We start from the raw sequence: 27,595 nt of genomic DNA on the forward strand, positions 1-27,595 counted from the left end.
ATAATCCTAAATGTACATGCCACTAAAAACTGGAGTTCAAAATACATGAAGCAAAAACTGACAGAATCAATAGGAGATACAAACACTGACAGGGCATATAAATAGTTGATGATTTCAACACTCAACTCTCAAGAAATAGAACAGTTATATAGAAAAACATCAATGATACAGAAATATTGAACAACACTGTCAACACTCTTTACTTAACTGTTATCAACAAATATTACATCCAAAAAACATTCTTTTCAAGTGTGCATAAAACATTCACCAGAAAGAATGTTCTGAACTATAACTTAAAGAATGTAGGCTGAACTATAAAACAAGTCTTGATTAAAAAAGAATGAAATCATATGGGATGTTCTCTGACAAAATGGAATGCAATTAAAAAGCAGTAATAATAATGACAGTAAATGATAACAATAAAAGGTAGTTTGAAAACAGAAATAAAACATTTCTATATAACTCATGGGTCAAAGAAGAAATCACAAGGGAAATAAATACAATGAACTAAATGATAATGACAACATAAAATTGTGGGAAAATATTTAAAGTTGTTTATAGAGGTAAACAACTTTATATATTGATACAGCTTTACATATTGATACAAGATAAAAAATCTAAAATCAATGGTCTAAGATTCTATTTAAGAAACCTGAAAAAGCAACATTGCACAACAAAGTTGTATATAAATAAAAAATGAGATAATACTAATTTATAAATTGTTACTATTATTTAGTCACTAAAATAAGTAAGGATTAAAATATCATTAATATGATCAATAAGAAGAGAGAATACGTGTATATAAAATCTATGTGTGCACAATAGTGAAAAATAAACAATCAATTAAAAAAAAAGTAAGAAAGGTGAAGGACAGAAAAGAAAACCAAACAGGCAAGACATTTAGAAACCTATTCAGAACATGGTAAATTTAAACATAACTATGTATCAAAATTATACTTAAAGTAGATGGAATAAGTACACTAATTTAAAATCAAAGTTTTTCCAACTAAGAGGTAAAAGGTCCAGTGAAAGTGTCAATTACTCAGTTGTGTCCAACTCTTTGTGACCCACATGGACTGTAGCCCGCCAGGCCTCCTCTGTCCATGGAATTCTCTAGGCAAGAATACTGGAGTGGGTAGCCATTCCCTTCACCAGGGGATCTTCCCGACCCAGGGATCAAACCCAGGTCTCCTATATTGAAGGCAGATTCTTTACTGTCTCAGCCACCAGGGAAGAAAAAAAAAAAAAAAAAGCCCAAATATACGTTATTTACCAAAAAACTGATCTAAAATATAAAGATTAAAAAAGGTTGAATATAAAATAAGAACACATAAATATCAACCAAAAGGAAGCTGATACACACACACACACACACACATAGTTATATTAATATCTGATGCTAAAGCTGAAGCTCCAATATTTTGGCCACCTGATGCAAACAGCCAATTCACTGGAAAAGATTCTGATGCTGGGAAAGATTGAGAGCAACAGGATAAAGCGGTGACAGAGGATAAGATGATTGGATGGCATCACTGACTCAACGGACATGAGTCTGAGCAAACTCAGGGAGATAGTGAAAGACAGGGAACCCGGGCATGCTGCACTTCATGGAGCTGCAGATAGTCAGATATGACTTGAGACTGAACAACAACAACAACATCAAACATCAGACCAAAAAAGAAAGAGAAAAAAAAGGAAAAAGGAGACTTAACTGTAAAAAGGAGACTTTATAACATGTCCAATTAACTAGTGTGCACTAAATAATGTATTCTCAAAATATGAAAATACTATCTTTATAGAGCTATAAAGAAATACATCCTCAATCAAAACATGTGCTTTTAACACATTTCTCTTCATAAATAAAGAAATAAACAGGTGAAACAGTCAGCATTGGTGTGGAAATACAAATATTATGACTGTGTTGCCATAATCAAAGAGGTTGTTGTTCAGTCACTAGATCATGTTTGACTCTTTGCGACACTATGGACTGCAGCACGTCAGGCCTCACTGTTCTTCACCATCTCCTGGAGTTTGCTCAAACTCATGTCCATTAAGTCAGTGATGCTAACTAACCATCTCACCCTCTTCCACCCTCTTCTCCTTTTGCCATCCGTTTTCCCAGTATCAGGGTCTTTTCCAATGAATAGGCTCTTCATATCAAGTGGCCAAAGTACTGGAGCTTCAGTTTCAACATCAGAACTTCCAATGAATAATCAGAATTTATTTCCTTTAGGATTGACTGGTTTGATCTTGCTGTCCACAGGACTCTCAAGAATCTTCCCCAGCACCACAATTTGAAAGCATCGATTTTGTGGCACTCAGCCTTCTTTATGGTCCAACTCTCACATCTGTACATGATTACTGGAAAAACCATGGCCTTGACTATATGGACCTTTCTCAGTAAGCAAAGTAATGTCTTTGCTTTTTAATATACTAGGTAGGTATGTCATAGCTTTTCTTCCAAGAAGTAAGCATTTTTTAATTTCACAGCTGCAGTCACCATCTGCAGTGATTTCGGAATCCAAGAAAATAAAATCTGACACTGCTTCCAGTTTCTTCCCCTTCTATTTGCCATGAAGTGATGAGACTGGATCCCGTGATCTTCATTTTTTGAATGTTGAATTTTAAGCCAGCTTTCTCACCCTCCTCTTTCATCTTCATCAAGAGGCTCTTCAGTTTCTCTTCACTTTCTGCCATTAGAGTGGTATCATCTGTATATTTGATGTTGTTATTTCCCCCAGCAATCTTGATTCCAGCTTGATTCACATGATGTACTCTACATATAAGATAAGTAAGCAGGATGACGATATAGAACCTTGTCATACTCCACTCCCAAGATTCATACATCCATGAACCTTGTCCTACTAGTTCAACAGTTTTGATTTGAACCAGTCAATTGTTCCACATCCGGTTCTAACTATTGCTTCTTGACCTGCACACAGGCTTTTCAGTAGACAGGTAAGGTGGTCTGGTTCTGTTATCTCTTTAAGAATATTCCACAATCAAACTGGGTGCTTTTAACATATTTATCTTCATAAATGAAGAAATAAACAGATGAAACAGCCAGTATTGCCCTGGAAATATAAATATCAGATGCTGTTGCCATAATTCAAAAAGATACATGTACCCCAATGCTCACTGGAGCAGCATTTACAATAGCAAAGACATGGAAGCAACCTAAATGTCTGTCAACAAAGGATGCATAAATATATAGTATACACACACACAGCAATATTACTCAGCCATAAAAAAGAATGAAATGTCATTTGCAGCAACATAGCTGGACCTACAGATTATCATACTAAGTGAAGTAAGACAAAGACATATCATATGTTATTGCTTAGTGGTATCTTATATGTGGTATGTGATATGTGGTATCTTAAAAAAAATGGTGCAGATGAACATATTTACAAAACAGAGTCACAAATATAGAAAACAAACTTATGGTTACCAAAGTTGCAAGCAGGGTGGAGGGGATAAATTAGGAGACTGGGATTAATGTATACATACTATTATTTTTATGTATTTTGATAAAATAGATAATTAATAAGGACCTAATGAATAGCACAGAGAATTCTACTCAATATTCTGTAACAACCTATATGAGAAAAGAATGTAAAAAAGAATGGATACATGTATATGTAAAAATGATTCACTCAACTACACACCTAAAACTAACATAACACTGTAAATCAACTATACTCCAATATAAAAAAATTTTTTTTTAATGATTAACTGCATTGGCTTGAGTTACTTATGTAGACACTTACACCTAACAACTTCAGAATACGGGTCATACATTGGAGATATTGCAGGTTGTGTTTCAGACCACCATGATAAACTAAATATCATAAAAAAGTGAGCCAACCCAAACAAACATTTTGGTTTCCCAGTGCCTATATTTATGTTTATACTCTATTATAGTCTATTAAGTGTACAATAGCATTATGCTCAAAAACAGTGTCAGTCAGTCAGTTCAGCCACTCAGTTGTGTCCAACTCTTTGCAACCCCATGGACTGCAGCACGCCAGGCCTCCCTGTCCATCACCAGCTCCCGGAGTTTACCCAAACTCAGGTCCATTGAGTCAGTGATGCCATTTAACCATCTCATCCTCTCGACCCCTTCTCCTCCCGCCTTCAATCTTTTCCAATGAGTCAGTTCTTCGCATCAGGTGGCCAAAGTATTGGGAGTTTCAGCTTCAGCATCAGTCCTTCCAAAGAATATTCAGGACTGATTTCCTTTAGAATGGACGGGTTGGATCTCCTTTGATTAGGAAATAATGCTAAAAAACAAAAGGCTAACCATCATCTGAACCTTCAGTAAGTCACAGTAGCAAAATCAAAGATCATACATGACCAAAACTACTATAATAATGGATTAGCCAAAAAGTCCCTTCAGTTTTTAAGTAAAAATAAAAGACATATTTTTCATTTTTACCAGAACTTTATTGAACAACGTATTTACCATTTTGTTCTACTAAATTCTGTCACTTTTCAGGTAATTGCATAATTGCATCCTCTCAAAACTTTTAATCTTTTTTGAGCAAAGAACTGTTCCAGGTGCCTTTTACCGTCTTCGAGGAAACTTTTCCACTGGAGAAATTTTTTCCATTAAGGGAATCTGTAAAGATGGAAATAAATGGAAATCCAAAGGTGCAATGTCTGATGTATATGGCAGATGAATTAATGTCCTAGCCAAGCTATAACAGTTTTTGCCTGGTTATCAAAGAAACACATGTTCTTGCATTATCCAGATGGAAGATTTTGTGTTTTCTGTTGACTAATCTGGACAATTTTTGTGAAGTGCTGCTTTCCGTTGGTCTAATTGAGTAGTATTTGTTGGAATCAATAGTTTGGTTTTCCAGAAGGAGCTGATAATAGAAGTCTCCCTTCCAATCCCAGCATATACACAATATAACCTTCTCTTGATGAAGACCAGTCTTCCATGTAGTTGGTGGTGGTTCATTTTGCTTTGCCCCACATTCTCTTCTGTTCCACATTATTTTGCCATATTCACTTTTCATCACCTGTGACAATGTGCTTTAAAAATGGAATGTTTTCATTATGTTTAAGCAGAGAATCACATCCAGAAATATCGTCAAGAAGATTTTATTCACTTAACTATTGAAAACAACCAAGCTGGTGCAAATGACTTTCAATGCTTGATTTAGAACTTTTAAGTATGTCGGCTATTTCCCGAATGGTATAACACTGACTGTTCTCAATTAATGTCTTGATTTGATCGCTATCAACTTCAAATGGTCTACCCAACTGAGGAGCATTGCCCAGTGAGAAATCTGTAGCAGGAAACTTCACGAACCACTTCTAACATGTTCAGTTAGTACATTGCACAAATCTTTTTTTGTGTTTCTGTTGCATTTTTACCTTTCTTGAAATAATAAAGCATCACATGCCAAAAATGTTGGTTTTCTCTTCCATCTTCAATATTAAAATGGTTATACAAAAACTCACCAGTTTTGTTAAGCTTTCTTTAATGCATGTCAATATGACAGCTGTCACAATACAATCTACCAAAATTGTTTCAAAGTTAAAGACAACTAAGCACTACTAGAGCCACTGTACAGAAAAAAACAAAATGAATCTTTTGGCAAACCAAATAAGAAAAAAAAATAATTAAAAAGTTTGAAATAATGAGAGAATTCTCAAAATGGGCAGAGACACATGAAATGAACATGCTGGAAAAATGGCATTGATAAACTTGTTCAACACAGGGTTGCCACAAACCTTCAAGGTTTAAAAATGTATCTGCAAAGTACAATGATCAATGCTAAGCTACAAAGTAATGGGTGAAAACATTTCAAAGATTAAAAATTAAGCAGAACAGTCTCTCTAAACATACTGAAATTCAGTTAGATATTAGTAAAAAAAGGAAATTAGGAAGTTTTTCATACATTTTTGGAAATTAAGAAAATTCCCTTCTAAATAATCCATTTTCTTAAAGAGAAAAACATGGACATTAGAAGGTATTTTAAAATGAGTTATAATAATGATATGAAATTATCAATATTGGAAGTACAAAGTTAAAGTGTGCTTGGATGGAATTTTATGACTTTAAATATAGATATTAGAAAAAAATAGGAACAAAAATCAGTAACTCCAAGCACCAGCTCAAGAAATTAGAAAAAGTGAAGAGAATTAAACCCAAAGAATACAATATTCTACAGTATGTAGAATAAAATATCAATACCAGAAATCAATGAAAATATATAACAGACATGATCATCTGTTCACATCCAACATATCTGTGTCTTCTTGACTTCACGTGATTCAGTGATCATACTGACAACCTCTACACTCATTGCGACTGCATGTGTTACTTTAATATACTTTTTTTGTGCATGTTTACTGACCAGTTTTCTAATTACTGACCAGTTTTCTAGAGTTAAAGAAATTATCTGCCTAACTTCAATCAAGAGGGTTGACATTCAGTGGATGGGGTAATAGAGAACTTTGGGTTAGCTTGTAAAGTTGGGAATTAAAAAAGCAACTCTATATCATGGTGAGAAATTTGAAGGTTTAATACCCTCAAAGAAACGGAGACAAAAGGGACTGTCTTGAGCTTTGAGTTAAAAACAATCCATAATGTATTTTTCACTAGGCTGCTTCACAATTCCCAAGACTATGTTTTTACTATCAGAGTAATCAGAAAAATCTCCAATAAAAAAATTAATATAAAGTCATTCTGATCAGTATTTCAAGTGACTGGCAAAAGCAACAGAGAAAGGAAGAAATACTTTTCAGCCAATCTGTACAAAAATCCTACATAAATATATCTGCTGAAATTGATAAACCAACATTAAAAAACACAAAGGAATAATTCACCACAAGCCAGCATTAGTAGAATCAGAGTCACAGGAGGCTTAGATATTAGCACTATCAAATATGTGTTTGTATATACACAGATTTGAGAATTTCTAGAAATTAAAACACAGTCACTATCATTAAACTTAACAAAAAAATCAAGTGGCATATTACACAGCTGAAGAATGATTAAGTAAACTGAAAAATAATCTTAAGCAAATTACCCAAACTGCTACTTAGTCTGAGTATCCTCAGATTTATTGCTTCTGTTACATATTTATCATTCTCAGATAGCAATATATGATAAAATGAAAACTTCATTTGTTTATTAGCTATTCTAAACTATTTTTTACTCAGCTTAATCACAGTTCTTAAATTAACTGACCTTTGGCCCTTGGCTACATACAATGCAATGGTTCAATATTTTAATTTACATGAATTACCTTAACAAAATCTCTATCAGTCTTCTCCTTCCATTCTTCTCCAAATACAGTAGAAAAGGATCCTAAAGCTAAAAGAATAAATAGCGTATTCAGTAATATGAAATTACTTCTTTCACTTAGTTCCTGAATAGGTAGGTTTGGAGAAACAGTAAAAATACACCTTAAGATACCTTGTTCATTAAAAATTGCTTCATAATAAATGATAGAAAGTCATGATAACTTCTCTTGAAATACAGTTTTTCAAATTACAGAATTTAAAGAAAGTTTTTGTCACAATTTAAAAACACACAACTGGCTTTCATAACAGTTAGACAATAATAATTACCCTGCATTAGTTATCATTTGTAGAAGAAAAAATATTAAAAAGTCAAACTGATGCTATTACTACTAGGTTCCCAAACTTTTATAATCTTAAATATTCATTCATTTCAAAGATAATTATATAATTTATATTTGAAATATTAATGGGCAAGGCATTCTTTAGGAATAAATCTTTAGAAAACATTCTAAGTCATATAGCTGATTTACATTTCTTGATAAAGTTGCTTTAGGAGGAAACTCAAACCATCTATTTTCAAAAGCTTCTTCTTAGTAACACACTACCCCCCGCCTCTCACAACAAAGGTTGAGGTATACAGATACATGTTATACTGTTTTTCTTCATCTCTATGTTGCTAACTCCCTTTGTCAGCTATGGGACTAGACAGTAAAGTCATATAATACAAATTTCTAAACTGTGACACAATAGGCATCTCCCTTTAAAAACCAGGTAAGTACTTTCATCAACTATATAATTACCTATATTCTATAATGAAAGCTACTGGTTTTCAAATGAAGAAGAAAACTACATAGTGGCAACTGTTAACAGAAAAACTAGCTTTATGAATTTGATTCTTCAAAAAAATAAAAGTAAGCCTTCTTAATGGATGTGTTAATAACAAGGATAACATGTATATATTTTCTGTTGTAAAAGATTTACTGAATGTTTGTAGTCTTTTTACACCTTTAATTACAGACCTAATATTTACTTACTATTGTGTGTGTCAGTCACTTAGTCATCTCCTACTCTTTGAGCCCCCATGGACTGTAGCCCGCCAGGTTCCACCGTCCATGGGATTCTCCAAGCAAGAATACTGGAGTGGGTTGCCATTCCCTTCTCCAGGGGATCTTCCCAACCCAGGGATTGAAACCAGGTCTCCTGCATTACAGGCAGATTATTTACCATCTCAGCCACCAGGGAAGCCAAGTAATATTTACATACTACATAAAATAAAATCTGTAAAGTACTTAGGTAAGAACAAGACTTTTCATTGAAAAAAATATTTAAAAAAGCATGAGGAATGGAAACAGTTTAACATTATATTGATATTAGAATCATGAGAACATGATATAAAGGGTAGATGTGAAGTTTTTAATAAATAAATTTAACTATAGTGACCTAAAGAAGAGTTTCATCAAATGTATACATCCATAGCAGCTAAATCAGAAAAATTAAGTCCATACACTTCTAAAGAAAGACAAGATTTTGTTTGTCCTGAAGAAAACCTTACAAGAAAAACTCCATGGAAAAAGAACACTGAATGCAAATATAAGAAGGAAAAATTAAATTTTTGTCACATGGAATTTTTATTATACTTCTTCAAACACATATCATGTATAAACATCCCACACATTCAAAAGAAGTGGCATATATATTTTCTCTCAATTAAAACTCCATGCCTAAAAAATTCAAAATCTCTCAAGAGCCTAATGAAATATATACATAATCATACATACCCTTAATATTTTCATAATGTAAAACCACTCTTTTAAATGTATATGGTCTTCATAAAGTCCCTATATACTCTGGAACTCTAAATTCTGACTATTGAAATAAAAGAAATATTCCTCAAATAGCACTTGCTAATATTAATTATTAATGATTGCTACTCTACATAACAATTTAGTCTGAGATAAATAAAAGTGCTAAAGAATGTCACACTTCAGCACATTAAAACTGGTAAACTCAGTTTATCACATATATACAAACGAAATCCTTATCCAATGATTAAACAATAAGAATTCACCAAAATTAGCAGTCTGAGAATATTTATTCTTTTAAAAAACTTCATTTTAAGATTTCTTAAAATGAGCCAATTTAAAACTCCATTCTGTATTAAATGCTGAAAAATGTCTTTAAAAGATCAAGATGAACTATTAGGAAGCAAAGAACGTAAAAGTGAGGTGGAAATACAGAAAAGTTAGATCTTCACAGTTATAATACAAACTGATTAACTGCTGATCTTTGTTCCTCCTCCATGTAACCAAGAATAGTTTCAGAAGTTTAAGAAACTAATTTCACTTTAGTCTAATTTCAAAATGTCTTCATATAAAATAGATACATGTCAGATTTTAAGGAACCCTATTTAGGGAATTCCCTGGCAGTCCAGTGGTTAGGACTCTGTTCTCACTGTTGAGGGCCTGGGTACAATCCCTGGTTGGAGAACTGAGACCCCATGAACTGCGTGACACGGCCAAAAACAACAAGAAAAAGGGAATCCTATTTAGATAATCCCAAATAAAAGGATGCTTGAAAATTACAGAAAAATGAACTCATTTGCAAACATGCTCCTATTTAAAGATAAAAACAAAAATACTCATATACCTATGAAATATTACAAGAAATTCGCAGACTAGTCTGTATAATTTCCTATATGATAAAATAATTTCAAAATGGATCAATACCTTAAACTATTAATAGAATAAACTTCTGGTAAAAGAAGTTACAATGGTGTTGGGGTAGAAGGAGGATTGAGAAGCAAGAAGAAACTTTCTATCAATAGCATTCAGCTGACAGATATTTTAAAAGGAGAAACTATAAGCAGGAAAAAATTTCAAAACCTGTTTTTTAAAATCCAATTACAGAATTGTGCAATTTGGTCTGAAGAGTAATCCAGATTTGAGATAATTTCACAGAAAACAAAGAACTTGATCTATAAAAACCTAAAACTAAAAAATCCTACAAGTAAAAACTATGAAATATTTGATAATCCTTATTTTGATTATTATGCAGCAAATTTTCAAGTGCATTGACCTAAACTAGTTAAACATTTTAACTGTACACCTGCAGAAATAGACATCAGAAAACTATTTCTTATAGGTCTAGTTTTCTCTATCAGAATTTTGTATCAAACAATTTCAAATCAACAAACCCACATTTATTCTAAGAAAAATGCAGCATTTTAATTTCAAAAGCTCTAATGAGGTTAAATATCTAATCTATTCAAATACATAAGGTTAAAAAAATCCAGACATTCATTTTAAATGATACATTTAATATAACAAAAGCAAATAAAGAATGCTATTATATTGACTAATAAAAATACTTTTTTCCTTAAAAACATTTCAAAAAAATCTAAACACCTTTAAGAGAATGATTATATAATACATTAAGCCTAAAACTTACTGTCATCAAACACCCCGGCATTAGCAAGTAATAATGTGATGATTTTAGGGTCTTTTTCAAGTTGCATGACATGTTTGCTTTCATTTGACAGGAGAGTGCATACATTAATAGCAAAGTCCACTTCATTTGGGAGTCCAGATAATAGTGAAAGCACCAGTTTATTATAATCATTTGGCGAATTGAAGTCCATAGATAGCCCATAACTTTGACGGAGATAATCTAACAAAGACAAAAAACAATAACACTGTTAAGTTTATCAAGGACTAGAAGTCATTTTGGGTTAATATCTTCTAAATACAGGATAAGCTTGCTTTCTTTTATAAAATACAAACTGAGTAGAAGTTTAGAGTCCAAGTTTTTTAACTCGTGAAAATTACACTCCTCAAAAAGTATTAAAATACAAGAAATATATATATACTGTGATATCACTGCCAAACTATTGTATCATTATTTTAATTTACCTAATCTACACTTTTTATTCTTGCATTTCAAAGAACTTTTTCTGATTTTTTTAAGTACCATAAAAAGCCTGGTTCCTTTGAAATTTTTAACAACTTCATGTTTCAAAACACATTGCCTACCTTATTTACCCTATCTTGGGAAGATTACTACTTTTTCAGGTAAGATTTTTTTGACATTTAATTAAAATGTAAAGTTCATGCTTTCAGTTCTACAGTTCTAGGAGTTCTGAAAGTCTTTCAACCACAACTGCAATGGAGATAAGGGAGTATTTCTATCATTCCAAAGAAGCTTCTTAATGCTCCTTAGTAGTTGATCTGTCCCCCTCTATCCATAAACAACCATTGATCTACTTAATTTTATTTCAAAATGCCAAATAAACAGAATCACACAATACTTTTATTTTTGTGTCTGATTTATTTTCATTTAGCAAAATGCTGTTGAGGTTGATACCCATTTTAATGTATGTATCAGTAATTGGTTCTTTTTTTTTATTGCTATGTGTTGTATGTCTTTATTGTTATATTATGGCTATAACACAATTTGTTTATCCATTCCCTAGCGGAAGAACATCTGGACTGTTTCCAGTTTTTAGCACTTCCGAATACAGTTGCTGATAACATTCACATACAGGACTTAATGCAGACGTATTTCTTCACTTCTCCTGGGTTGCTGGGTCATACAAAGTGCATGTTTAACTTTGTAGGAAACTGTAAAAGCTTTCCCAAGCAGCTGTAACATCTTGTCTTCCCACCAGTGACGTACGCGAGCTCCTGGTGCTTGTGCGCAAACTTGTCAGCACTTGGTACTGTCGGTTTAAAATATTCTGAATATGAGCCACTTATCTAATATTTGTTTTGTAAATATTTTCTCCCAGATAGTGAGTGGTTTCCCTTTTCATTTTCTCAACAATGTCTTCAAAGAGCAGAAGGTTTAATTTTGATGGAGTCTGATTTATGAATTTTTACCTTTACAGTTCAAACTTTCGTGTTCTAACAAATCTTTTCCTAACTAAAATTTTATGTAGGAGAATTGAAATATTTTTACTTTGAAGATAGGGAAGATACGATTACAGAAAATGAATATATTATATAATCATAATATATATTAGAAAATGTTGTATTTCTATAATTACTGACTCTTAACTGGTGCAATTTAGGCCTTGACAGCTTTGTCCTGAGACATATACCCCTAATACATTTATTATATAAAGATTTAACTAGTGTAATGGGAAAAGGAAAGAAACAAGAGTTAGAAAACTGCTACACAAAACATTTCAGAAAAATATGGATTTGAAAAAAAATCTTTTAAGAATGTCACTAAATGGAATGCAAGTAGGACTCTATTGTCACAACATTCCACAGAAGAAAATCACATAGGTAAGAAACTTCATTTCCCAGTAGATATTTGAAGAGACCCTTCTTCAACATTAAAATGTTCTAGGAATTTCTCCATTAAGTATCACAATACAGTTATAAATGAATTGACACAGATTCTTTATAATATTTAAGGGTGAACAACAATACATTGTTCATGTCTTATAATCTTGAAAAATTAAATTTCTCATATATAATATAAGTATCTTGGGAAAATGTAACATAACTTCTGTGAACCTAGAAATACATTTTGGTATTTACTGCACACTGGAACTGATCATGAGATGCCAAGTTTCAGCAATAGTTAAGTCTTTAGATTCCACAAAATTTTCAGGCAAATTTCCAATAGAAATAAAAATCTGGAACCCATAATTGAACATCTGTCACAGTCTTATTGTGCTTTCAATATGATCTTGGAATTGTTCTGTTTGCTACTGAAGAATAACAGATACCACCATATACTCAATTCAATACATCCTTAGGTGAATGACTTTGCCAAAAGACATCGCCAATTAAAATAAAATAAACTAATATGATAATTATGAAAAGTCCTTTAACTAAATGATGTGTGGTAAAGATTCCTTCCTAGGAATCTAATATAAGAGAAATGCTTACAAGGTTTTAAGAGCCTCCCTTCCCATCCCCAAGGAGGTATGTTTGAATAGGTAAAATTTTATAACAGGAATAATGAGATCACGAATTTTCAATGTTTTGACACAATGTCTATACAAACACATCACTGCTGACAAAGTTAACTGAATCTGAGGTAATCAGTTTAGAGGAAAGGGAGAACTGTTCCTGGAATGTTGTCTATATTACAGATATCATACAGTATACTCTTTCCATTGATATGGCAGTGACTGCTGTAGTTCAAGTATCTGTAAGAAAACAGGACATGTAAAGGAAAATCTTTGCTGAAATATTAATACAACTGATAAAATCAAAATAATAAATCTTCCTGTATAAAGCTTTTCCAAATTTAAGTAACAAGAACGTAAATGGATAGTGTGCTTGGCCTCCTTTGGCCAAAATGATGGAATTGGATTAAATAATCACTAAAACCCTTGCTAGCTCTTAAACTCTACAGTACTATTAATTTCAGTGTGTTCGTCATGTGTCAGTTTCACCTTTCAGAATTTTTCTACTAAAGATACTGCAAACAAATTAAAGAATTTTAATTTAGAAATTAATTTTTTAATTTTAAAGGGAAAGAGAAGATGAACAAAAAGTTCTTAGTAATCTACAGCACAATTCTGCAGAACTGACTATATCCAAATCAATACCAAGGAAGAAAGAATAAAGAAGAAAACCAAAAGATTAGGTCCTCATGGCAAGGAAAAATATGCACAATTATGCAAATAAATGACAAAATCACCATATTTTGATCCCGAAGTTTAATAATTCTAAAATTCAAAGCAAAATGTACCTAATACTTTTTTGGCTGCTTAAAGTCACTGGGCAAAAGGAGACAATAGCCTTATAAAATTTTCGTTCCATATTCTATCAATGTACAATATTCTACTATGACAATTATGAGTAGAATTGTAATTCATACTAAATGCCAATTTAAATTTATCATATTACCTTTCAAAGTATTGTTTTAGAATAGCTCTTTTAAATGTAAGCATCTCTAGATAAATACATGTATCCAAATACATCAATCCAAACCTACAAGGAGAGTAAGGCTATATGATCAAAGATGTAGACACAAATCTTTTAAATGTTCTAACTAAAATATCCTAAGGCTTTTAATCTACCACTATGTAATTCTACTTTGGTATTTATTTAAATACATACAAACATACACACTGACAGCTATGAAGCTTACTATATTTCCTTAATGGCATTTGAAAAGAATCATTGGTGAAGGATTTGTTTTATATATTGATAGTCATGTTGATTTTTAGAACACTGTCATAATGTTGCTATGGCTCCTTCTGGGATAATAAAAAGCACCTTCAAATTCATAAGTGCTGCCCTGAAACGCTACCTCTTTTCAGTATGAATTAAATATACTATGTTCCCCAGTAATTTCTATTTCTAATCAGTCCCCAATCCTGATTCTGTCAAACATGCTACATATGTTATATAACTGCTCAGATTCTCCTTAAACAACAAAAGACAGGCATATGACAGCATATCAGAAAGGAGTTATTACAACACCAGATTAAGAATTCTATCATTTCTTTAAAAATTGCATAGCTCTAGCAATGACTTTCAAGACTTCTGAAATATCAGAAATATCTTCTTTCTTGAAGTAAATCATATTTAAATCAGGGAAGGGGTCAGGGGAAGATCCAGAAAAGAATTTCATTTTAAACTAGATCTAATATTGAAATGGGTTAGCTTGATAAGTGTAATAGATACCAAGCTCTATTTAACCTGTAAGAGTGGACAGTTCCGTCATTGCTATAATGTAGCAGTAACAGAAAGTTACAGAATGGTCTTAAAGGTTACAGTGCCAGGTCTCATTCAGTGTAGAAACAGCCTCTATAACATCCTTGGATTAGATAATGGTCATTAGCTCTTCCTAAAAATGGGAAGCATATTACCTAACAAACCACCTCATTTTATTTAATCAGCTTAAACAGTAAGCAAGATCTTCTACATGATGACTTAAAATGTTCTCCTTTAACACTGGTTCCCGAGGTAATAACTTCTCGTTAAGAATATACGTGTTTCAAAGCTGTTCTCTTGAAACATCCCACCCTCGCCTTCTCCCAGAGTCCACAAGTCTGTTCTATACATCTGAGTCTCTTTTTCTGTTTTGCATATAGGGTTATCGTTACCATCTTTCTAAATTCCATATATATGTGTTAGTATACTGTAATGGTCTTCATCTTTCTGGCTTACTTCGCTCTGTATAATGGGCTCCAGTTTCATCCATCTCATTAGAACTGATTCAAATGAATTCTTTTTAATGGCTGAGTAATATTCCATGGTGTATATGTACCACAGTTTCCTCATCCATTCGTCTGCTGATGGGCATCTGGGTTGCTTCCATGTCCTGGCTATTATAAACAGTGCTGCGATGAACATTGGGGTGCACGTGTCTCTTTCATATCTGGTTTCCTTGGTGTGTATGCCCAGAAGTGGGATTGCTGGGTCATATGGCAGTTCTATTTCCAGCTTTTTAAGAAATCTCCACACTGTTTTCCATAGATCACCAGCCCAGGTTGGGTGCATGAGACAAGTGCTCGGGCCTGGTGCACTGGGAAGACCCAGAGGGATCGGGTGGAGAGGAAGGTGGGAGGGGGGACTGGGATGGGGAATACATGTAAATCCATGGCTAATTCATTTCAATGTATGACAAAAACTACTGTAATGATGTAAAGTAATAAGCCTCCAACTAATAAAAATAAATGGGAAAAAAAAAAAAAAAGAATAATGGTAGATTTGGTTTGCACTCACCACTGCTACAACCCCTCCCCCAAGCCTCAGTTATACAAAATCACCAGATGAAGTCTCTTCTACCGGAGATCACAGATTCTAGGAGATTCTGTTTCCTCAGCTATTACTGATTGGGAAAGAAACAGGGTCAAATTCAACATGGAGGAAACTTGAAAATAGTCAATGAAAACTTTAAATCAGCGATACTGGCACAAATGAGAGAGCTTCAACCTAAGGATTACCGAAAAGAACGGTATTAGTACCAATGAAGAATAATAAAGATCGAGATATCTGTATACTTTTATAAAGACTATCCTCTTGAAAAAGATATTATCTCCTCTTTTTCAGGCCAAATATTGATGAATGAAGAAAAGAAAACAAAGAGAAGAAAAGAAAGAAAAGAAAAGAAAAGAAAAAACCTGCTTATCTCTTCAGAGCTCTCTTCACCTTCTGGAGCCACAAACACTGGAAATCGCATCAACTCTGCCTCGAAAACCTCTTCATTAGACTCTCAACCTATTTCTAACTTGAGTCTTGTTCTTTTTAGCTGCAGATTCCTCTATAACCATTATAAGAATGACTTGAATGAAAAAAATCTTAAGTCCCTGGTACCACGGCAGGAAAAGAAACATTTCTGAGAAATTCTGGTGCTGGGAATGCCATGAATTGTAGAAAATCTAGTAGATGCTATGAGTATTTTTTGGCTTCCTTAATTCTAACAAGACATTCCTCTTCTCGTTTTAGTGACAATTTAGGTTAAACTGATCTTTAATCAAATTTAAAAAAAAACAAACAAGTTTCATTTGAAAGTATATGTATATTTGTAACTCTAAAAATTCCTGCAACGAAAAGTCTTCTGTTCGGGCTGTGACAAACAGGGTCCTCATACCAGTGACATGCTGATTTCCAGAAGCTGCATTAACCCAAGGCTTTCAGTATTTTCACGTGCCAAGTAAGGGACCGATTCACCTCACGGGATGACTCCTGTCCTAACTCAGAGCTGGGCGCCTCTGCCCTTCTCACCTCCCGGCGACATTACCTGACACGCTGTGCTGCTGGTAGTTGTAGGAAGATGGGATTGCACCAATAGGGAGCTGCGGTTTGGGGTTGCCCGGTGGCACCTCATCGTCATCCTCCCCAAAGTGATGAACTTTCTCGTACTTTTCTAGGTAACTGAAACAGAAAAACAGCACAGCAGAGATTTAAAAACAGATTCATGTTGTATATCTTAACTCCTACCACACAGATCTGCTTTCTTTTAGAAAGGCCGTAAATTTAAAAATATTAACAGGATACCACAAACTTCTTATATTAGTGGAATAGTCACTTCAGCAGTAATATTGGAGACAAACTCAATGCAATAGTTCTAAAAGTGCTTTTAAATGCCTAGAAAAGACCATACTACTGTACAAATAAACATATAAAAGTAAAGACTATCAAAGAACAACTACATGTAGATAAATGACAGCACATTTTATTTACTGATTAAAAAAAATTATACATGGTCATTGTAACAATGATGCATAAATGAGAAGAGTCCCTGGCCTCCCCATCTCACTTATCACATGTGCCTTCAGTATATTTTTTGTGCATATTTTAACAACATATTTTAGAGACCCTGCAGGTCAATACACATAGTACTACTTCAGTCATTTTTAACAGCTGTATAATATATGCTCGGTTGAGATATCATAATTTTAACTAGATCTCTAGTGTTGTATTTAGCTATGTTCAGTTTTGTTTTTTGCTATTACAGGCCATATAGCAATAAGCTTAATCTCAACACTTGTTTGAATACTTTTCTCTCCATAGACAATGGAAATGGTATGATCACTTTAAATAGGAAATATGACCAAATTCTCACTCAAAAGTGATGTGCCCAAAACATTTTTACCAATTTCTAAGATTGTTTCTCTGTTTCCCACAATATCACCATCACTGGGTATGGTCAATTTTCTTAATATTAATTAGAATTAAATATCCAAATTTATAATCTATCATTACCTACCAGTTTATAATAAGATTCCCACAAGAAAGACTTTTAAATAGGGAAGCAACTGGTCAAACCCCTGTCAAACACAATACTGTACTTAATGAACTTGTTACTATACTTCATAAGAAGCAAGCTGAAAAATACCATAGTGAAGTTCTAGATGAGATCATGTTATAGGTCAGTCTTTCCATCATTCCTGAACCAGGCAGGTATTAAGTTCATTAGTCACTATTTTAAAAGCCCTTTGCTTTTATAGTTAACAGACAGCTGAGATGAGGGAGAGGGGTATCAATGATCTCAAAAGTATTACTTTGTTTTTAGTACCAAACTGTAACTTTCAAGGTAGGATGAATGAAAGTTGTAAGTTTAGGTATGAAAACTAATAGCAAGGATACTCATCACAATTCTTCATTTTTCCCTTCCAGCTTTCCAAGGCACAACAATTCACATCTTGGAGACTTAGAAAGGAAGTAAATTATCCCTTTCAATTCCTTCTAAGCTCTCCATATAAGCTCAGCTTGAGCAAGGAACTCTTTCCTAACTGGTAGCTTGACAGCTAATGAACCCAACACTTTTCTCCACTTCCAGAGATTAAAGCAGACACATATGCCTACATATAACACTTGAGCACTGAGGACAGTATACAGCTGCATACATTTCACCCTGATCCTGGTGATGTACCCTAGCAGATAAAATTTACAGCCAAAACAAAAACATGATTAAAAAGAGACAGTCTCTCTCTAGTATAGATTCATGATAGACTTCTGTATGAGCCATAAATCAAACCTATCCTTTTTGAATTTCTAATGCAAAAATCATCAAAATAAGAGTCTACACAAATTTGGACACAAATAGCTGCTCAAAAATCATGTGACATTTTCTGCAAATGAGGCTTTATCTACATTACATGAAATAGCAATAGCAGAGATAGAGGTATTTTACAAAGTATGTTCTTTCAGAATTGAGCTCACTGTGGAATGGTTAAAAGCAGGTTAAAGATAATTTTTCTTAACTAATTTCATTTAAATAAAAATAACAATGAAAAAGTAAAATTTTAAAATCAAAACCTTATACTAACAATATGTTTAAGATGCTCTTTATAAATCTGTTACTCATTATTAAGTGTATGTGCATGCGAAGCCACTGCAGTAGTCAGATACTACTGCAGCTCTTATGGACTGCAGCCTGATAGGCTCCTCTGTCCATGGGATTCTAAAGGCACCAATACTGGAGTGGGGTGCCATGCCCTCCTCCAGGGGATCTTCCTGACCCAGGGACAGACCCACATCTCTTATGTCTTCTGCCATGGCAGGCAGGTTCTTTACCTGGTAATTCCATAACTGAGCATAGCAGATTTAAAACTTCGGAAGAAAACAACATTACTAGTAAAGAAAAACCATAAATACCTTTTCCTTTCTGGAACACTCAAAACGGAGCATAAGCAAAATGGAGTGACTGGAACAACACAAGCACTAGCAATAAACAGTGTGTGCGATGAACATAAAGCCCCGGTATCACAGCGTTTCCTACGACTGTTACAGTACGCGACTTCTGGTCCCTTGGCTCTTCCAACTCTATTCCTCCAGATGATTCTTCACATAATCCCCATCTCCAGAAATTTACGGCTTAGGCAAATTGTGATAATTTTTGAAATTTTTATTTCCCTGGCTTGAGGGTCAACACTTGTTCTCATTCATGATTAAACATTTCCAACTGAGACTCGACCTTTCATAGTCCAACTGAGGGTTTGGCATCCAGTTCTGATTCTTGTCTCTCTTAATTATTAAGCATAAAGTCCTTCTGTGGTTTTCAAAGAGCTATACTTCTAAAAACTAAATTAATAGACAAGAGAAAGCAGCTAAAATACAAAGCTACATTTCAAAATCTAGGTCTTCAGATTTAATTCTCTAACATGACCCTGAGCTCATATACTGACAGATATACAGTGTTCACTCATTTAACTACAAATATTAGACTACACATTTCTCTTTCTTCTCCAAGTCAATTACATTGCTTTGAATAGTTGATATAGTCTAATCAAACAGGTATTTACAGAGCTCCTTCAGTAATCTACCTAATACATGACATATTTAACTCAACACTAGTAAAATACTGGAATCCAGATGGCACTCTCTCAACAGGCGACACAGAGAACAAGGTTCCTTAGTTCAACATTATGTACAAATTCAGGTGGGATGAATTGTATCTTCTTTTTTTCAACTTGGCCCTAGTTTACTTTGTGATGGATTCTATGCCATACATGACAGATTTAAAGGATGAAAGGCAGATTTAAAGGCAAATATGAACATTTAGCATAATATAGGAATATAGGAATAATATAGGAATGATTTTAAATGGCACTATTCAATTAAAAAGTTTAATATCTAGGACCAATACAGTGGGAGGAAGAGTCCTTTCAAGACAGCATCAAATAACATAGGCAGTACAGTTATGAATGCAGAAAAATATAACCTCTTGTAGTATCTGATAGATTAAGTACACAAAAAACTAGTTCACAGAAGATTTAAATATAATCACCAATAAGACTGATTTATTAGATACACAATGATTTTCTTTTCAAATCTCCACAAAAGCTATTAAACTAATCATAAGCCAAGTCACATAGGAAACCACAATAAATTTAAATTCTGTATAAGGCACATTCTCTAACTGCAATCAATTCAAAGAAATTTAACCCTTGGAAAATTAACAATAACTATGATTTTATATAAAAGTAGAGAAACTACTACAATAGTACCCATCAGCAGATATCAAAATTTATGGTAAAAAAAAAAAAAAATTCACAGTCAACCTTGTTTCATCTGTAGCACTACTACTATCTTCACAACACTTTCCAGATTATTTTAAAGCAATTCCCAGCTATATCATAACTTTATTTATAAATATTTTGGTATAATTCTTAAAAATTAAAAAATATATGTAATGTTTATATAAAATATATATTTATATACATTTTTATATAAAACTTTTTGAAATGTTTTAGGAAATGATGACAGTTCAAGGAATGCATATTAATCTTTCCTTAAATCCAACTGTAATGAACTTTAAAGAGTAAAAATTGATGGATACTGCATAATTTCTAACTTAGAAATCTTTCAGAAATTCTGGTTTATTAAAAGCAACTTCAAGGATTTATAAGGCTAACTTGCAAAACAATTTTTGAGAGAGTAAGATGGTCTACTGGAAAGTGGAGGATATCTTAAGCAAAAACACATAAAAAGGCAAATTCAATTGGAATTTCCTTTAGCCACTAAGGATCAATAAAATATGAGAGTGTGTCTGATAACAGGATCCAAAGAATGACAAATGTTTAAGAAAAAGTTGAGTTGAACCCAGTGGCTGTCAAAAGAAGCAAAATCCTTTAAACTTCACCTTGAAGCTTGTCAAAATGAACCCAAAGATCCAAGGATGTGGAGCACCTATCAGAAGCACTAGCATGAAAAGACTGGTATCATCAGGTAATGAGACCTCTATTGATGTGGCATACAAGTAACTTTCAAGATGAAGCATCCCAGCACAAAAATCAAGAATACTGACTTGCAAACCAGCAACGTAATGAACGACATTTCTTTGCCCAGGATTACCCCTACAAAGCGGACAATGAAAAAGCAGACTTGACAATGTAAAAGTCACCACAGTAATGTAGACAGCATGCTTGAGAAATGGCTCCTTGAAGAGACGGAAAGGATGAAAACAGTGAGGTGGATAAAAATGAAACAGGCACGATAAACAGGAGGTCAAACATAGGGAGGAAATAGTAGTCCTGAAGGAAAGACCAGAATACATTGACCATAAGCATTATCATTGAGATAAGAGAGGAATTTCTTTAGGTAAAAAGTGCTTAATTGGTGTATCAAAAAGGTTCCTGGGGTGTCAGGGTGCAAGGATCATCAGGCAAAAATTAATGAAAAGAAAAAACACTCAAGACATATATTGATGATATATGCAAGCTCCAAAGATAAAGACAATTCCTAGAAATATCCAGAATGACCCTACTCCTTTGATTATTCTATTCTGTGTCTTATTTACACAGGAAGAGTAATCAAATGGGTTTATTCTCATAGTTAATATTAAGGGAAATATGTTCTTGGAAGTATTTCTGCAACTGTTTAACAACCAAATTAAAGTCAAGATTATTACTTTCCAAATCACAAGAGGGAAAAAAAGACATTAATGTATGTAATATGCAGAGAAAAGGAGAAGAGGAAGAATATCTTGTAATGTAGCAATTATATTCTTAGTCATACACCCTAGAGAAAACTGGAAACAACTCAAATATTCACAAATGATAGTATGAAGAAAAATACTGTGGCATATTCATACAGCGAAATACGATATGTTAGTGAAAATTATTTAACTAACATGAATCAATAAAAATAGCCAACAACAAAATGTTAGGATAAATCATTTCAGAATAATATTGATTTGGTTTCATTTATATGAAGATCATAAGCAAAAAGTTAAATTTTTTTTTAGCAATAGACAAGTAAGTGAAAAGAAAAGAAAAGCCAGATAATAATTATGACCCAGAAAATAAGCTAGGATTTATCCCTCAGGAGAGAAAGAACAAAAAAACACACATGGCTTCAAAGTATTAGCAGAGTTTTATTTGCTTTTGTTTTGTCTTGTTTTACTGTGGATAAACCTGTATGCATTAAGCTTTTTTGGTTATGATAAAATTTAGAAATTAAAAAAAGAATTTCAGAACATTAGAAAAAAAGTAATGAGTTATTTCAAACTTTAAAAACAGTGATTATTCCCACTGCTACATGAAATATTTCCAATTACGAAAAAAAAATTAGACTCTCCCTGAAAACTAATCTAGCAATACTCTGACAAAATCTCATAAAAATTGCAGTTAAAAAAGACTATATAAATACTATAAAAAACAATCTATTAATATTTATTAAATACACACACATACTCAAGATTTTATTGCAAAAATTCAAAGATAGTTCAACATTCAACATTTTGCAACATTAAACTCACCTGTAGATCATAGAGAAAAATGTTTAAATAAAGGGCACAAAAGGCTGTTTAATAAAATGATACATCCTTACTTCATTGAAAATAAATTTAATTAATGAAGAATTCCAGCATACTTCTCCCTTTGATCTCTCATACAGCCCCCCTGTTATACCAAACATAACAAATAATGTCCAGTCTACTCCTTTACCAGTACAGACTTTCTCAAAACATTGCACCTTAAAGTGATCCGGAGCTCTTGTTTCTGTAGAGGAGTACCCTTCAAAGCGGGACACACAAACTAGGTGCTCCAAGGGGGAGAAACACTTAACGGACCGGCTGACACTGCCAGCTCCCTCCTTTGCTCCACTCATCGAGCAGTGCAGTCCGTATGTTACTCATCCTATGTGAGACAACAGGAAGGGACTAACAATGGAATCCTCATTCATTCATTAACTTCTAACCACTGGAAACTTCATCATTCATTAGATTCCATGTACTAATATCTGTTCCTGTCTAGGCTAAGTGGCTATTTAATTTAAAATTTATTTAAAGTTAACACTACCTAATTTAAACTCTCTCTCATAGAAAGGATAAGGACATTAATAGAACCCTTCAAAGAAACCACAGTTTGCTAGAGCAAGCAACTCTAAATAAGAAAATGGCTAACACTTCTCACACGAACTCATCATCAACAATACTATGAAGTAAAAACAATGGCCAAGCAATCAGACAAGAAATTATCAAAAGATTTCTAAATTACCAAATACAACCTATCTGAACTGTGACTTCATGTGCCCTGATGTTGTCCTAGGCTAGTCTTATACTTTTTATGTTGCTGACAATTTGTAAATGTTCTAAATATCCAGAATTTGAAGATTAATTTAGATTTTTCTCAACAGTATTTTTCAAGTCATTGAAACTTAAAAATTATTCAAGTTTAAATATATATTTTATTTCAAGTATAAGTAGTGATAAATATTTACAAGAGTCTTTTCAAGGCCAACTTTCACATCATTGGGAAAACATTTATTTTCTTATGATAAACACAGCTGAATTAATACATGAAGAATATGGCAACAAAAGAAATACTGTTGGAAAATGACAAGAAATCACTAAAAGAAGTTGAAGAAACAAGGGTTAAAGCAAATTATACTGTGTGGGAGGTTTTCTATAGAGCTGAATTCAACTACAGATGTTTCTAATATATCTGAGCTTACTGTATTTACTAGGTTCTCCTTAAAAAATGAAATTCACAAAAAACTACTTTTTGGTGAGTCTTTAAAGGAAAGTTGTAACAGAGAGGATATACTCTCATAAGCAAATGGCTTGTATAGAAAGAAACTTTCAAAAAAACACATTAATTCCACTTAAGGTCACAATGAAGAAACAGTTACTTTAATGGGAAGAGGTGGAAGAAGTTGGGGAGGGGGTGAGGGAAGATGAAAGAGAAGGTAGAAGGGAAAAAGGGGAAAGAGGTCAGGAAGAGAAGATTATAAGGGTAAGATGACACTCATCATTTACTGCTCAACTACAGGCACGATAATGTAGCAAAGAATTTGAAGTCACAAGCACCAAAAATGACACAACACGATTTTAATGTGACCGATTATATTTTTAAAATAGGTCTCTGAAATAAGGCAAAATCTTCAAATGTACTTCATAATGAGATGTGAAGTGACAGCAAAATATTTTGTGCACAGAGGTCAAATGGTTTCTTAGTGAAGAATACTTAAAAGTGCTACCAATCTTAAGAAGAGTTACACACTTCACTTTTCAAAAGTCCCAAATTTGCTGACTTCTCTTATCATAACATTAGGTGATGAGTAGTATCTTACCTAAACAGATGATTCAGAAAAGGAAACAAAAAAACATTTAATCTGCCCTTTAAAATAAAACTGAAATTTTGACAATGAAAAGAAAGTAATTACTTTTTTTAAAAAACCCATGTTATGGAGAAAGTTTATTTTTTAAAATCGGGGGAATGTTTTTTAAAAAGAATTTTCCATCCATCATGTGATTTTCTTTGCTGAAAATACTTTGTACAAGTCTTAAAACCCTAATAAACTATACTAAAAGTCTATGTACACGTAGGAAAGAGAATTTTTCCAAATTATTTAAAAATCTCCCCCAAATTCTCTGGGTTTAGGAGCCTTTATAAACTTCTTTAAAAATTTAAAGTCACAAGAATAGTACAAACAAATCTTATGTTCTCAATTCAGATACATCAATTGTTTATACATTGCTCATTTGCCTTATCATATTCTTTTCACTCAACTCCTTTCCCTCCCACTCTCCCCCCTGCCTCAACACACACACACACACACACACACACACACACACACACAGTTTTTCCTAAACCATTTAAATTATTTCTTTTTCTTTTTCATAAGCTTGACATTTTAAATAACTGAGGGCAGTTATTGTGTAGAAAATCCTTCCACTTGAATTTGTCTGATGTTTCTTCAGGTTTGATCCCCGGGATGGGAAGATGCCCTGGAGAAAGAAATGGCACGCCACTCCAATATTCTTGCCTGGGAAATCTCAGACAAAGGAGCCTGGCAGGCTACATTCCATGGGGTCACAGAAGAGTCAGACATGACTCAGCAACTAAACAACAACCACAGAAGTAAATGCATAACCTAGTACATGTGGTGGTGGTGGTTTACTAGCTAATTCCTATCTGACTCTTGCGACTCCATGTACTGTAGCCTGCCAGGCTCCTCATTCCATGGGATTCTTCAGGAAAGAATATGACAGCAGCTTGCCATTTCCTTCTCCAGGGGATCTTCCCGAACAGAAAATCGAACCCGGGTCTGCTGCATTGCCATGATGTGATGGGACCGGATGCCATGATCTTAGTTTTTTGAATGTTGAGTTTTAAGCCCATTTTTTCACTCTCCTCTTTAATTTTCATCAAGAGGCTCTTTACTTCCTCTTCATTTTCTGCCATAAGGGTGGTGTCATTTGTGTATATGGGGTTATCGATATTTCTCCTGGCGATCTTGATTCCAACTTGTGCTTCATCCAGATCGGCATTTCGCATGATGTACTCTGCACATAAGGTAAATAAGCAGGGTGACAATATACAGCCTTGTCATATTCCTTTCCCAATTTGGAACCAGTCTGTTGTTCCATGTCCAGTTCTACTGTTGCTTCTTGACCTGCATACAGATTTCTCAGGAGGCAGGTAAGGTGGTCTGGTATTCCCATCTCTTGAAGAATTTTCCACAGTTTGTCATGATCCACAGTCAAAGGCTTTGATGTAGTACATAAAGCAGAAGTAGATGTTTTTCTGGAACTCTCTTGCTTTTTTGATGATCCAACAGATGTTGGCAATTTGATCTCTGGTTCCTCTGCCTTTTCTAAATCCAGCTTGAACATCTGGAAGTTCACGGTTCACGGACTGTTGAAGACTAGCTTGGAGAATTTTGAGGATTACTTTGCTAGGGTTGAGATGAGTGCATTGTGCAGTAGTTTGAATGTTCTTTGGTATTGTCTCTCTTGGGGATTGGAATGAAAACTGACCTTTTCCAGTCCTGTGACCACTGCTGAGTTTCCCAAATTTGCTGGCATATTGAGTGCAGCATTTCTACAGCATCATCTTTCAGGATCTGAAATAGCTAAACTGGGATTCCATCACTTCCACTAGCTTTGTTCGTAGTGATACTTCCTAAAACCTACTTGACTTCGAATTCCATGATATCTGGTTCTAGGTGACTGATCATAAAATACCATCTTGGTTATCTGGGTCATGAAGATCTGTTTTGTAGAGTTCTTCTGGGTATTCTTGCCACCTCTTCTTAGTATCTTCTGTTTCTGTTAGGTCCATACCATTTCTGTCCTTTATTGTGCCCATCTTTGCAAGAAATGTTCTCCTGGTATCAAGAGAACCAAGACAACATTTTTCTGAAAGAGATCTCTAGTCTTTCCCATTCTACTGTTTTCCTCTATTTCTTTGCACTGATCACTGAGGAAGGCTTTCTTATCTCTCCTTGCTATTCTTTGGAACTCTGCATTCAGATGGGTATATCTTTCCTTTTCTCTTTTGCCTTTCACTTCTCTTCTTTTCTCAGCTATTTGTAAGGCCTCCTCAGACAACCATTTTGCGTTTTTGTATTTATTTTTGTTGCAGATGGTCTTGATCACTGCCTCCTGTACGATGTTATGAACCTCTGTCCATAGTTCTTCAGGTGGTAGTCTATCAATCTAATCCCTTGAATCTATTTCTCACTTCCACTGTATAATCGTAAGGGATTTGATTTAGGTCATACCTGAATGACCGAGTGGTTTTCCCTACTTTCTTCAATTAAAGTCTGAATTTGGCAATAAGGAGTTCATGATATGAGCCACAGTCAGTTCTCTGTCTTGTTTTTGCTAACCGTATCAAGTTTCTCCATCTTTGGCTGCAAAGAACATAATCACTCTGATTTCAGTATTGATCATTTGGTGATGTCCATGTGTAGAATCATCTCTTGTGTTGTTGGAAGAGGGTGTTTGCTAGGACCAGTGCGTTCTCTTGGCAAACCTGTTAGCCTTTGCCCTGCTTCCTTTTGTACTCGAAGGCCAAATTTGCCTGTTACTCCAGGTATCTCTTAACTTCCTACATTTGCATTTCAGTCCCCTATGATGAAAAGGACATCTTTTTTGGGTGTTAGTTCTACAAGGTCTTATAGGTTCC

General features: G+C 33.8%; 1 protein-coding gene across 1 annotated transcript in view; it reads right to left on the reverse strand.

Annotated features, from left to right (window-relative positions):
• ARID2 (AT-rich interaction domain 2) overlaps positions 1-27,595 on the reverse strand; it is a 178,785-nt gene that overhangs the window by 67,397 nt on the left and 83,793 nt on the right. Inside the window, exons 4-6 of the mRNA XM_070454531.1 lie at positions 16,975-17,108; positions 10,711-10,929; positions 7,266-7,333 (exon numbers count right to left, since the gene is read on the reverse strand). Of these exons, the coding sequence (XP_070310632.1) occupies positions 7,266-7,333; positions 10,711-10,929; positions 16,975-17,108 (421 nt within the window). The remainder of the gene's footprint in view (positions 1-7,265; positions 7,334-10,710; positions 10,930-16,974; positions 17,109-27,595) is intronic.

The sequence above is a fragment of the Odocoileus virginianus genome, chromosome 24, assembly GCF_023699985.2.
Source record: "Odocoileus virginianus isolate 20LAN1187 ecotype Illinois chromosome 24, Ovbor_1.2, whole genome shotgun sequence".
Classification (NCBI taxonomy): domain Eukaryota; kingdom Metazoa; phylum Chordata; class Mammalia; order Artiodactyla; family Cervidae; genus Odocoileus; species Odocoileus virginianus.